The following is a 12948-nucleotide window of genomic DNA, read 5'->3' as shown; positions in this document are numbered from 1 at the left end:
TTTACAGAAAAATATGCTTACCACAAGCTGAAAGCAGCATGCCGCGCACTCTGGGAAGGGTTTCCGGAATCCCCCCACCCCCCCCGACGCTACAGGCTCTAGATAATATTTTAACAAAATCTTCCCCACGTAAATGAATAACTCGCATTTATAACACTATGCAAAATCAAGCACAGATTTTGGAGCCTAAATCATTGCAGTTGTGGAATGGGGAGTTAGTCCCCCCTATGTCGGAAGAACAATGGGACTTTTGCTGTAGGCAAATGTTGGAACTCTCCTGAAATTACAAACTGCGCCTTATCCCTTTTAAGTTTCTTCACTGGTTCTACAGAACCCATGTCGGTCTACATAGAATGCGCCTGAGGAAGGATGAGAGGTGCTGGAGATGCGGGTTTGAACCTGCATCGTTCTTGCACATGCCCGAAGTTGACCGAGTATTCGCAGGATATATTTGACGCTGTGAACCAGATAGTAGAGAGAACTGACACTCCCTCCCCATTGCTAGGTCTTCTCGGCCTGGTGCGAGACACTGTACCCCAGAAACGTAAGTAACGTGCTCTCCTGTTATTATATGCCAGAAGGCAAATTGTGCTCCGTTGGGGTAGGAGGAGGGTACCTAAGTTCAAAAAATGGCTGGACATACCCAACTGGGCATATACTGGGAGCTGATGCCTATGTCCTCGAGGCCAAAAAACATCCAGGAGCCATTCTTACAATGGTCACGTGCAAGGGCGAGTTCCCCCGAACTTGACACAGACACAGCAGACAATAGAAATGTTACTACATCATGTTAAGGGGGTTATGTATGGGGCGAATCACACACGGATGTCTCTTAAATGCTTGTATAAGGTGAGCGGTGCCCCCGACAGTGGGGGAGGTGGGCTGGATTTTATCTAATGTACTACTAGTTGAGACTGATATGTTGCCCCAAACATGTACTGGGAATTGAGCATGACGCCCCGTTAGTACCCATGTTGCATCAATAATAATAATAATAATAATAATAATAATAATAATAATAATCCACATTTGTAAAGCGCACAATCACCCGTAAGGGTCTCTAGGCGCTGGGGGCCGTCGGGAAGATTAAGCAAGCTATTGCCCAGAGTCACATGATGCTGGGTTAACCTGCCGCCGGAGCCGGGGATCAAACCCTGATCCCCAGATTCCAGCGTCAGTCGCCCTGGCCGCGGCGCCACACCGCCACACCTCTCCCAGGAGAGGTCATGCCTGTGAGTGGGCTACATTTACAACCCGAAATAGTTATCTGACACTGGCTGCTGAGTACAAGATTGTGGCACAGGAGTAGCTGAAACCAAAAGAGGACGTTTTGCCTGCATGTTGCTCATCGGTTGTGCCTCCTACAGTTCAGTTTCAATATCCTTTCTTGTAGTTCTGTACCAAGACCGAACCCCAACAGCCGTGAGTACTGCACTGGAAATGGGGCAGACAACTGCTGGCCACACTTTAGTAGGCAGTATCAGCTGCCAGCAGCAAGGTGGAGATTCATGTCCTGTACCGTAAATCAGGTTTGTCTGAACACATCTACATAAAGCAGTAATAATAATAAATAAGTACATGCAGCATGAAGTGGTGTGTTTAAAACTGTCACGTAAAATGCTTATCTGCAGATCACCAATCCAATCTAACTGTACCTTATATCAGAACTGCCTTCCTAGTTGACATCCCGCCACACCAGGAAAAAAAATCTCAGAAGACTTTTACAAAATGTCAAAAAAGGTCAGTCAACAATTGACTGAAGGTGGATCTCTTCGGATCTACGCAGACTGTTGCGGAAAGAAAGGAACTGACCTCAGCGCGCTGGGATGGTGCCTATATAGGCACCGCGCATGTCACTTTTGGTATGGGCCATGAACCAGCGCAGAACTGAGCGATGCCACCTACTGGTGCGCAGGATTACTGCTGCCCAAAAGTTTTGCGGATACAGTCTGATACCTGGGTATAATTCGAAGGTAAGGAATCTGTGAATAGATAGTCCCTACTAGATAAGGCGAACTGAAGGTAATTAACTTGGTCGCCAATTTGTACATGTTGGTTTATGGTGCTGCTGTTGTCAAAAGCTTAATGCTTGCCTCTGGTCTTGGCATGGAAATATTTACTTGTGTGTCTCTTGCTTTTCTTGCTCACTGGAATGAGTTGGTATAGGACTGTTCTGGTCTCTTACCTGAAACCTGTGAGGCATTTTAGCTTACAAAATATCTATCCGAATAAAAAATTAAGACTAAGGCTGCAGTAATACCTAGGTACACGAGTATGGGGCAAGGTAGAAGGACTCTTCTGACTGCATGTCTGCAATTTTATCATTGAGTTTCAAATGTGATGAGTTGTTGGGTCCGCTTCAGCCTTCTGGATTAGAACTATGCACCATACCAGACCCTACGAGCTGAGCAAGAGGTTTTATCAGAGAGGAAATACTTACAACATACACTATATAGACCTGTTAGTAGCCTAGCACACGACCATGTCAAAATAGCCAATCAAACGCACGTCATCCATTTCCTGAAAACTGATAAGCGGAAAAAATATCATGACGATCATGTTATGTTATAGTTGATTTGTAAAGTGCTCGTACCATATTGGTTTCTTGGCGCTACTGGGAAAGGTGAAGGCGTAGCAATTTATTCTAGAATTACTTGTATGCCTGGTTGAAAAGCCATGTTTTTTAAGTTTGCGGAATGTCATGAGCTCAGTGCAGGATCTAATCTCTATTGGCATGTAATTCCAGTATCTTGGGGCCAGTGTAGAGAAACAGTATCCTCCAAATCGTTTCTGTTTAACCCCTTCGCTGCGTGGGCTATTCTGCCTCAGCGCTAAGGGGGAGGCGGAACCGCTCCGTCACGGCCCTCAAGTGAGTTGTGCTTGTGACGGAACGGTTCCGTCACGGCCCTGCCCGCTCTTTAGAACGTCAGCGCAGGCACGGAATTCGCGCGGCGCGGCGAGCGGGCCGTGACTGAACCGTTCCGTCACCAGCACAGCCCACCTGAGGCTCTGGAGGGGTTAAAGGAAGGTCCTGTCAGAAGATGTAAGTAGGCGAATCTCAGATTACGGGTAGGGTTGTATTTTGTGATCATGCTGTCTATAAATGTAGGATTTCTGCCATTCAAGGATTTGAAAATGATGCAGCCCAGTTTGAAGGCGCATCTTTGTGCTATAGGAAGCCAGTGATTTTTTTTCAGAAGGGGGGTAGCGTGTTGGCGTTTGTTTTCCTGTAGGATCAGTCTGGCCGCCTGGTTCTGTACCAGTTGGAGGCGATGAGTGAGATATGCGGGGATGCCGTAGTATAGGGAGTTGGCGTAGTCAATGTGTGAAATCACCATGACAAGGACTGCCTACATTTTAGCTTCTTGGGTAAGGTACCTGCTGAGTTTCTTTGTTTTCCTTAGTTGGAAGAAGCAGGTGGAAATTAGAGATCCAATTTGAGATCTCATGGTGAGGTCACAGTTGACCACCACTCCCAGGGTTTTGGTGTGTTTGGATGGGGTCGGGGGTTGTCCTAGTTCTTTGGGCCAGAAAAGGGAGCTCCAGGGATTGAGTATGCCTCCCGTGAGGATTAGTTCTGTTTTATCTGGATTCAGCTTCAATTGATTACTGTTCATCCAATCCCAGATGAACAGCATAGTCGATTGAACTTAATGAGTGGAGGTCGAGGCGGTACTTATCTGGAATACTAACTGGAAATCGTCCGCATAATTAAAGGTTTGAATGTTCCTTTCTTTTAATGTGTACACCAAGGGGAGAAGATAGAGATTAAATAAGTGAGGTGAAAAGGAGTAGCCCTGGGGGACTCCACAAGTAGTCTTGATCAAGGGGGTCATAAAGCCACCAAGCTGGACTGACTGGGATCGGTTCGTAAGGAATGATGTGAGCCACTCTAGGGCAGAGCCTTCAACACCCGCATTCCTGACACGCGATCAGGATGTTATGATCGACCTTGTCAAAGGCGGCCAAGTGATCCAGAAGCACCAAGGCTTGAGGGGAGACCCCTGTCTGCCTTATCTCTCAGAGTGTCCAATACCGACAGAATCACACACTCTGTCGAGTGAGCAGGACGGAAGCCTGCCTGATGTGCGTTCAGGTATTCCGATTGCTCAAGGAAGGCGGATAGACATTTAGCTGCATGGGCTTCAAGTAGTTTCGGTAGATAGGGAAGCAGCGATATCGGCCGAAAATGTGTTAATGTATTAGGATCCGCTCCTGGCTTTTTTAACAAGGGAATGATTATGGCTTTTTTAAAGGACTCCGGTACCTGACCCTGGAGCAATGGCTCGTTTAGAAAAGTCACGGCTGGGCTTGGGCAGGCAGTGAATATTTCCTTAAGGATCCAAGGAGGGCAACAGTCTTTTGGAGATCATGACTACGTTCTTTCTGGTTTCCCTGTCGCCAAAAAAGACTAACCTCAGATTTTCCTTATTTGGAACACAGAAGCCCACGGCCTCTACTTGAGTGTGATCCACTTTTTTTGGTTTCTAATTGCTAATCTTTAACAGGCACACCATTTGTTTGACTTTCAGAAATTGGAATCACCAAGGAGGAGGCGCTGGAAGCCCTGCAGATCGTCCGCCGTGAGTCTCGTGGTGAGGCAGGTCCTGTTGGGAGAGCCCCAGAGTCCATCCGCAAGTGCACGGCCCTCGAGCTGCTGGAGCAGGAGCAAAGTGTGGGCTCCATCATCACCTTCTGCTCGGCGCTGGACGACCTTCTGGGCGGTGGAGTCCCCCTCACCAAAGTCACCGAGATCTGTGGTGCTCCAGGAGTAGGGAAAACACAACTTTGGTAAAATATCTGTTTATCTTGGAGCCCGGTGTGCTTCAGCGCGACATCCCCGTTGATGCTGTTTGTACGAGTGTGAGATTTGTAAAGTCGGAAATTGATTCCTTAGGAAGCCAGATTAACCTGATCAGTGTACGCCTTTGGAGTGTATGTAAACTATCTTGACACATACACTTAACATACAGTATAACTGCATAATTTCTATATAAAAACAATCGTAAATTAACAGTTCTTTAACGGTTTTATCCTTATGTTGTGAAACAATAGTCTTTGACCTTTCTCAAGAGATTGGGCCATAGAGTAGGTTCATAGTTATTGAATAGCTTAAAATAAGTTTCCAAGATAACAAATCCGAGCGTTTTCCTACTATGTTATGGCGTCTGTAGCATTTTGAAAACATATGCTATTAACGGCACACACACAAAATAGTTCAATCCTGTTAACTAGTTTATTGGGCAGTGAATTTTGAAGCCTTAATATGGTGTTAAGAATATATTTTCAGGTCCTACGATGGACCGTCAAAAGACAACCAACACCAATGTTACAACATTACAGTTTTTAGATAGGAATAAGCATTTTGGTAGCTATTCAATTTACTCTAATCTTCAGTGTGTTTTAATGGGTTCCTTGGACGAACGACGCACTGACTATTGGAAAATTAAGTAATGAACTCTGCTTGCATAGTTTTATGTTTACATCTTTTTATTTGTATGTTAAACCTATATCTTTTGTGACCTTTCTCACAGTACGCAGCCAGTGTCGAACATTACCTCCTCTTAAAGCGGTGATCTTAGTACAGTATAGTTATCAATGTCGCTCTAAATGCATGAATGAGCAGGGTTCACTCGCTATTGTAAATTTTTATTTAGCGCTTACTACCCCTGACGAGGTGTGGAAGCGCTTAATGGTGAGTAGCTCGCTACTACAATGGCACTTAAGGGCCTGAAGTTTTGAATGAGACAGGACTGACTTTATGGGTACTGTGCATTTATTTCCAAGAATGCTGAAAATAAAAGCCCTTGGATTATTAATTTAGCAAAAGATACCCGAAGTAGCATTGCAGTGTGAGTAAACTTGGTGATTAAACACTGGCTAGTTTGACTACTTCCAACGATGTTTTGGTCAGAGCATCTTAATAAGTAGTAGTGTATAGTGAAATTCACCCTGAGCATGTGCTCTGTCTCCCTGTGAAAACGCCCAAGAAAGTACAGAATGGATGCAAGGCTCTGACTGTCCATACACAAGCAGACCTAAAGTCTTCATTGGCTACACATATCAGCTCACGTTTCATCTATCGCCAAAGCAAGGCCTGAGGCATATAAGGAAGGACTTCATTGCAGAAAGACCCAAAATACTGGTTGTACCCAGAGCAAAATTAGCAAGAAAACAGTCCTGCACACGCTGGTAGCTTGGAATGGGTTCCTGCTGGCTCTAAGTGAAGAAGATCACTCATAGTTTGTTCAAAAGACATTGAAAATGTGTTTCACTAGGCCTTCTGTTAGGGTACTCTCATAGCCAATTTTATTTTTCTCAAATTTCCTTCTTAGCCCATGTTTCTGAAGCGGTATTGGCTGCATTGTGCATTAGAGCACTTCAAATACATAAATGCATACTGCTGTAAATGACAATCTTTGGCGTGATATTTCCACAGATTGTTGCCTCCTTTACCTGAACCCATTTTTGTTGGCTATAGGACTCTGCACGCTTTACACCTACTAACTATTGGTAAAGTGCTTCTTTACACCTACTAACTATTGGTAAAGTGCTTGTGTGCTCCCTTCTAAACCGGTTTGAATTGGCATGCACCTTATTGGCACATTTAATTTACTTTTAACTCCCTAGTATACATGTACCAAGGGCCTGTAAAGTAAATGCTACAAGTGGGCTACAGCACTCAGTGTGCCACCCTCAAAAATATCACTTTAAAACGTGTCTCCAGGCTTCCCTTTGTGGCCTGTGTGTGCAGTTTTAGCCTGCCATTTTTACCTGACAAGGTAAACCTTTTCCAGGCGTAAACTTTCCTGTTTAATACTCATAAGCCACCTATAAGGCAAGCCCTAAAAGTCCATAGCGTAGGGGATCTAAAAAGCAGGCCATGTATATTTAATGTTTTACATGCCCTGGCAGTGAAAAACATCCAAAGATGTTTTTGCATTTAGCAAGGCTGTTGCTCACATTGGAAAACGCTGGGTTACAACATATAACACCTTATAAATCTTAATTTTGGTTTGGGAGCAGCTACAAAATTGTTTTTAGGAGTCATTTCATAAATAACTTAAAATCCAATGATATGGTCAAGTTGGAAGTTCCATTACTTTTACACTTTTAGGAAGTTGTCATTTTCCTTCCCAAGCCAAATGTCCCTTTATGCTAGTGTCCAGTGTCCCATGAATGTTCAATGGGCTCCTCTGCGGAGAGATGTCGATTGCTTCCTGACAGTTCACAAATGGCTTGGTTTTGGAGAGTTTTTTTTACTCCTGTAGCAGGATGGGGTGGGGGGCTATACCCAACCCCTTTCTGAGCTACATCGACCAGTGACATGGGAGCTACCCTGTCTCTGGCAAATTTAGTTTATACCTAGGCTTGCCTTTGTCTTCCTAGTCAACTTGGCTCCACACCCAGAGGGAGTGGAGTGAGTCCTAATGTCAAGCCGGTGCCTACTAAGCCCTTGACCCGTGGCTGGTGTTAGTGTTCTCTTCCTGCCCAATCTGCAAAAGCTGGGACTTAAAAGCGTTTTGCCAATTTGTTTTCTGCATAACCGGCAGGAGACCTGGACCGCCATTGACATCAAGTTGCTGGTGGAATTTAACTTGCTTCTTTGGTCTGCTGAAGGAGACAATGCTTTCAGAATAGTTTATAAGTCTGAACGTAGAAGGCTTCACCGAGAAAGGCACCGATCCAAAGCCAAGTGACAGTCTTTGCCCTTTTCCCACTCAGAGCTTTCCTGTTTTTGTTGGTGACCATGCAAGCACCCCACTCTAGTAACTTATGTTCAAGCCCAGCTTCTGATCTAGCCTGCAGCTTGCCCCACAAAGACTAGTTGATGACCACTTTTGCTCCATAAAATGTCCAAAGGTAAACATTCCAATGGGACAAGCCTGATTTCTGTAGCCCACCTGCTCTCCATCGCAGCCAGCTTAACTTTTGACTTGGCCCCGCCTAGCATGACTTGATAACCATGGTTAGCACATTGTGCTTTTTGGTGCTATTTTTAATTCAAACTTTAAAAAATCATGTCTCGGATTCTACTGATTTCAATTTTGGTGTCATTTTAGTTACAAAAATGTTCTCTGTGTTTCTACAAAGGTTTGGGATTTTTCTTGTGTTAGATTTTGACTTTATTACTGTTTGAATGCTGCATAAATACTTTACACATTGCCTTTAAGTTAGGTCTGACTGGTATTATGCCACACTTCCAGAGGATTAAGCATAGATTTATTTGTTGACTCTTTTGGTGTACCCTAACAAGGATTGTAAATATGATTTGAGGTGGTTTTTCGCCTACCTAAACTAATACTCCAATTGCTTACTCAAACAGTGTTGAACTAGGGCAGGTCAAGCTGCACTAGCAACATGTTGCAACAGTTCAGCTCTAGGCACTGATATGGCGAGCGTTATTTCTTCGCCCAACCCTCTTTTGATCACTTGGTGCGATCTCAACTAGAGCACCCAATCAATCTGACTAAAACTGCATTGCCATCTTCTAGCTTATAACTTTTGATCACTAGTGCTATGGGTCAGATTGAACCAATGGGCTATGGTGAGAGGCTAGTACTAAGTTCCCCTGTGGAGTACTGTTGTTCTGTAGTGATGACTGCATTTTTGAATAAGTACAAGGTGACTGTCTCTCTGCTCTTGTCTGCACCTCTATCTTGTCTAGGGCCTTACTCTTCCCAACCATTTATGAAGGGCTGCCTGAATGTGGCAGTTGTGCATGATATACTAACACTCGGAAACCGATAAAAGTATATTGCATAATCGGAATCGACATATGTTTTACGGCATCTAGCTGTGGGGGACAGACCCATTACTAGGTAGATACACAGGGGGCGGCGGGGGTGGGGGGGGGTGGGGGGGTAGAACGTATGAGAATGTATGTGTGCAATCTGTTTTCTGTTTCTACCATTTGATTCTAGATTATTGGACTCCATTGTTGCACTATGGATTCACCATTTAGCAGGTGGAATTAAGCGTTCCTTTGCTTTCTGAGCTAAAGATGGAAGTCCCCAGGTTTGTCTTTCTCTAATCCGCACCCTTTTGCATTCACAGTATGCAGCTCTCCGTAGATGTTCAGATCCCAGAATGCTTTGGTGGCGTGGAAGGTGAAGCAGTTTACATAGACACAGAAGGCAGCTTCATGGTGGAAAGAGTGGTGGACATTGCCAGTGCCTGTGTACAGCATTGCAGACTGATCACGGAGTCCCACCAGCAGGAAGGTGTGCTCTTGATTTTTTTCATTTTTTTAATAAAAACAAAACTAAAGGTTGTTTAATGGCTGTGTTGGGTAACAAGGTTGGAATTGTCAACTTGTAGACTTTTGAACAGGAGGGTAGGAACTCCTCTGGCAATGCCAGAGTTGACTGTACAGGAGGTGACCACTATGAACCCTGTGCCGGCTTCTGCAACATTGAATCCTTCACTGGTACCCTAAACCTTTGGCCCATGCGTCACTCCCCACCCCTGGATAATTTACTGTGTAAACAGTAAGTGGTGGTTTTTGTGCAATGTCAATTATTTTAGTCGCCTGCTTCTTTTCAAACGACAGCAGAAATAATTTTCCAAGGGCTGAAAGGGGAAAAGTGCAGGTAGGTTGAGGTGAGGAGGGAATAGCTGGACCGGTACACTGGTGTGTACCCTTTTGGAAGGGCACACGTCTTCATCTGGAAGTTGAGCACAGTGTGCAGCACATCAGAGCACATAGTAGTGTTATCATTTGTTGTCATCCAGAGGTATGTGTGACATTAGTTTTTTGGCGAATGTATATGTGGAAACTTGTACAAGTTTGGAGCTTGGTGGCCACTTCCTGGACCCGGATTGCTGGCAGTAATATGTGTGGAGCACTTGGGATTGTCCCATGTCGGATGTGGTTGGCTCATCTGAGCAGGTTGTGAAAATGTGATGGTGTCTCTTGTCTAAATGAATGGGTCTGAGGTAAATAGTACCCTTTATTTTATTTAGAGAGTTTTATATAGCTCTGACAAGACCCGAGGGTATTGAAGAGCTTTACAACATTTACACAGACCGTAATATCAGACAGCAGTAAGCAAAGGTAACACAGTTGAGCGTTACAACTGGAATGGTGGTGAGAAAAACTCAACAATCTATAGTCTTGAGCATGGTGGAGGTTGCTAAAATGTGCTATTATTCACTGTCCAGAGGGTGAAGGTGGCGAATGAGGAGGAGATCCTTAATCTCTTAAAGTTCATGAAGGAGAGGTTGGTTCTGAGATCTACTGGTAGGGAGTTCCAGATTTGGGGGGCATTGCCCGAGAAGGAGCAAGCCAGGGCTTTTTGTTTGTTTCTTTGGGGGTATGAGAAGTAGGGTGCTGGTGCTTCTCAGATTTCTTGACTGGCCTGCCCTAGTGAGCTTGGCTGGCAAGTTCGCTGGTTTACCACTGTGAAGGATTTTATGGGTGAGACAAGCAGTTTTAAAGTGACAGCAAGCTTCCATTGGGAGCAACTTTAGATCGTTCAGGGAGGGGGAGATGGGATCGTGCCTTTTGGCTCTAGTGACCATCCTTTGTGCTGCATTTAGAGTGGTTCTCAGGGGGGCTAAGTGGGACTTCGCTGTGCCTGTAAAGGTAGCGTTCCTGTAGTCTAGCCTGGACAGAACCAAGGCTTGTGCTGCAATTTTGAGGTCATTCGGAGGGAGGAAAGGGAAGGAGTGGAGTTATAGGTTGTAGAAGGCACTCCTCGCTGTATTCTTTATATGTTAGCTCATGTTCAGGCTTGGGGTCCAGTGTTATTCCCAGTGATTTGGCAGAGCCAGCCATGGATATGAGAGAATTGGTAAGCTTTAGTCTTTTTTGGAGCTGTGGGGTTTGTCCGCTGTTTGAGAGGAGAAGTTCTGTCTTTTCTAGGTTGAGTTTCAAGTGATAGTATGAAAGCCAGTTTTGTATTTTTGTTAGTGTATCATTCATTCGTCGTATGCCATCTAGAGAGGATATTTCCAGGTAAAGCTGGATGTCGTCAACTTAGAGGTGGAAGGGGATATTTGCTTGTTTGATTATGGTAGTGAGGGGTTCCATGTAGATATTGAAGAGTGTAGGTGAGAGAACAGAACCGTGGGTACACCTCTGGTTATAGCAAAGGTATCTGAAGTTGCAGTGTTTATTTTTATTTGATTAGAGTGGTTGTGAAGAAATAATGTGAACCATTGCAGAACCACGCCATCCGATCCAATCTGCTGTTTGAGGGTGTTTAGAAGAAGCTTATGGTCGACCGTGTCAAAAGCCGCTGATGGATCTAGGGGGATGAGCAGGCAGCATCGACCAGCATTCATACATTTGTGGATGTCCTCCGTTATATTTAGTATAGCTGTTTCTGTGCTACAACCCTTTCTAAAGCCCGATTGGTGTGAGTCCAGGAGATTGTTGGTGTCGATGTGATGGTTGAGTTGGAGTAGGACACATTTGTCAAGAATTTTAGCCAGGAAGGGAAGGTTGGAGATGCGCCTGAAGTTATAGAGGTATTAACTTTTTTAGCAGTGGAGTGACTTTGTCTAATTTTAGGCAGTCTGGCTCAACCCCAGTACTTAGGGAGCTGTTTATTATCATCGTCCAGAGGGAGGTAAGGACGTGATTACGTTTTTTACCAGCAAGGCTGAGAGGAGGTCTGCAAAGTGGGAAGGGGGCTTTGAATTCACAATTAATTTAGAGATGTCCATCTCTGTGAGTGGGTTGAATACTTTCAAGCTTTTGCGGGTAGTGGTGGATCTTAAAATTTGGTTGCAATCATCGGTGTCAGGAGGGGCGATCACGACTTGGGAGTCAGTCGGAGGAAAGCAAGGGGGGGTTTCCATCATCTGTAGTGGGGGAGAGTTCAGTAGATGTTTGAGTGTGGCATTCTAGAGAGGAATCTATCTTCGTTATGTTATTAAAGAACTAGCAGCCCGTCCCGACGTTGTCCGGGGATGAAATATAGCAGCGTTTGAAAGTGGGTAATTCTGATGTTTAAATTGCTGAAGTGGCACAATAGTTATGCATCCATAAGGGTTTTTTATGCTTTGTTTAACATTGATCTTGCACTTCGTCTTTTACCTGTCTTGTGAAGTTCGTAATTTCTGTGCAATTTATTTGTCCGCTTGTGCATGCAGTGTTAGGAAGATCGTTCGTGATATGTGCCTCCTCAGCTGTAATGTTTTTGATGATCCTTCGTGATATGTGCGTCCTCAGCGGTAACGTTTGCAGCTTGTGGGTGCTGTGGAGTGGGTTGGTTATAGAATCCCCAAGAGCGTTAATCCGTGTACGCTGACACTGCAGTGCGTGGCAGCGTGCTTGCGAGGGCTGCACGTGTGTGATCCCTGCTGGTAGGCTGACTGCCTTGAGGCCCCGCCTGAGCACCGGACTAAATTGAAATAGTTAAGTGTGTGAAATGCCGTTTGAATGCGAAGCTCCGTGAATGCCGCGCACATTGTTGTAAATGCGAAGCTCCGTGAATTTGGCGCACATTAGTGTTTGGCGACGCCCCTGTCAGAACGGTTAGGCCCAAAAGCGAGTACTGTGAAGGGTAGCAGTAATGCTGCGCGAATGCCGCGCCCTGTGAATGCCGCGCCGATTTTTTTTTTGTTTTTTTGGCCAGGCCCCTCTGACAATGCCGACGCCCACAAGGGACTACTTTACCACTAAGGTTCTTTTACCTTTGTAATGTATATGGTGGGCAGATGTATAGTCTATGTCCATCTTCTGCAACTGCCCTTTCCAATGCTGTATTGGGTGTTGTGATTGGTGCTGTACTTCTTGAGCTTACCCGCCTCAAAGGTTTCGGCTCTCTCTTTATAATAGTGGTATAGATAGATTTAGCATATGTCACAATGTTTGCTAGAGACTTGAGAGGCTTTTTTGGGTGGTATGGAAGTCTGTTTTTTTATGATGTTAAAAAGGTCTTTTGGGCTGTTTGTTTCAATGTCTAGAGCCCTGCGGAAAAACTGTGCTTGTTCTTT

The 12948-nt window shown here is 44.8% G+C and overlaps 1 protein-coding gene across 2 annotated transcripts in view; it reads left to right on the top strand.

Moving 5' to 3' along the window:
• RAD51C (RAD51 paralog C) overlaps nucleotides 1–12948 on the top strand; it is a 581015-nt gene that overhangs the window by 68193 nt on the left and 499874 nt on the right. For both annotated transcript variants that reach the window (XM_078679855.1, XM_078679854.1), the window contains exons 2-3: nucleotides 4533–4791; nucleotides 9058–9224. In XM_078679855.1, the coding sequence (XP_078535981.1) occupies nucleotides 4533–4791; nucleotides 9058–9224 (426 nt within the window). The remainder of the gene's footprint in view (nucleotides 1–4532; nucleotides 4792–9057; nucleotides 9225–12948) is intronic.

Source organism: Lissotriton helveticus, chromosome 3_1, assembly GCF_964261635.1.
Source record: "Lissotriton helveticus chromosome 3_1, aLisHel1.1, whole genome shotgun sequence".
Classification (NCBI taxonomy): Eukaryota; Metazoa; Chordata; class Amphibia; order Caudata; family Salamandridae; genus Lissotriton; species Lissotriton helveticus.
This window is presented reverse-complemented; position numbering and strand designations above follow the sequence as displayed.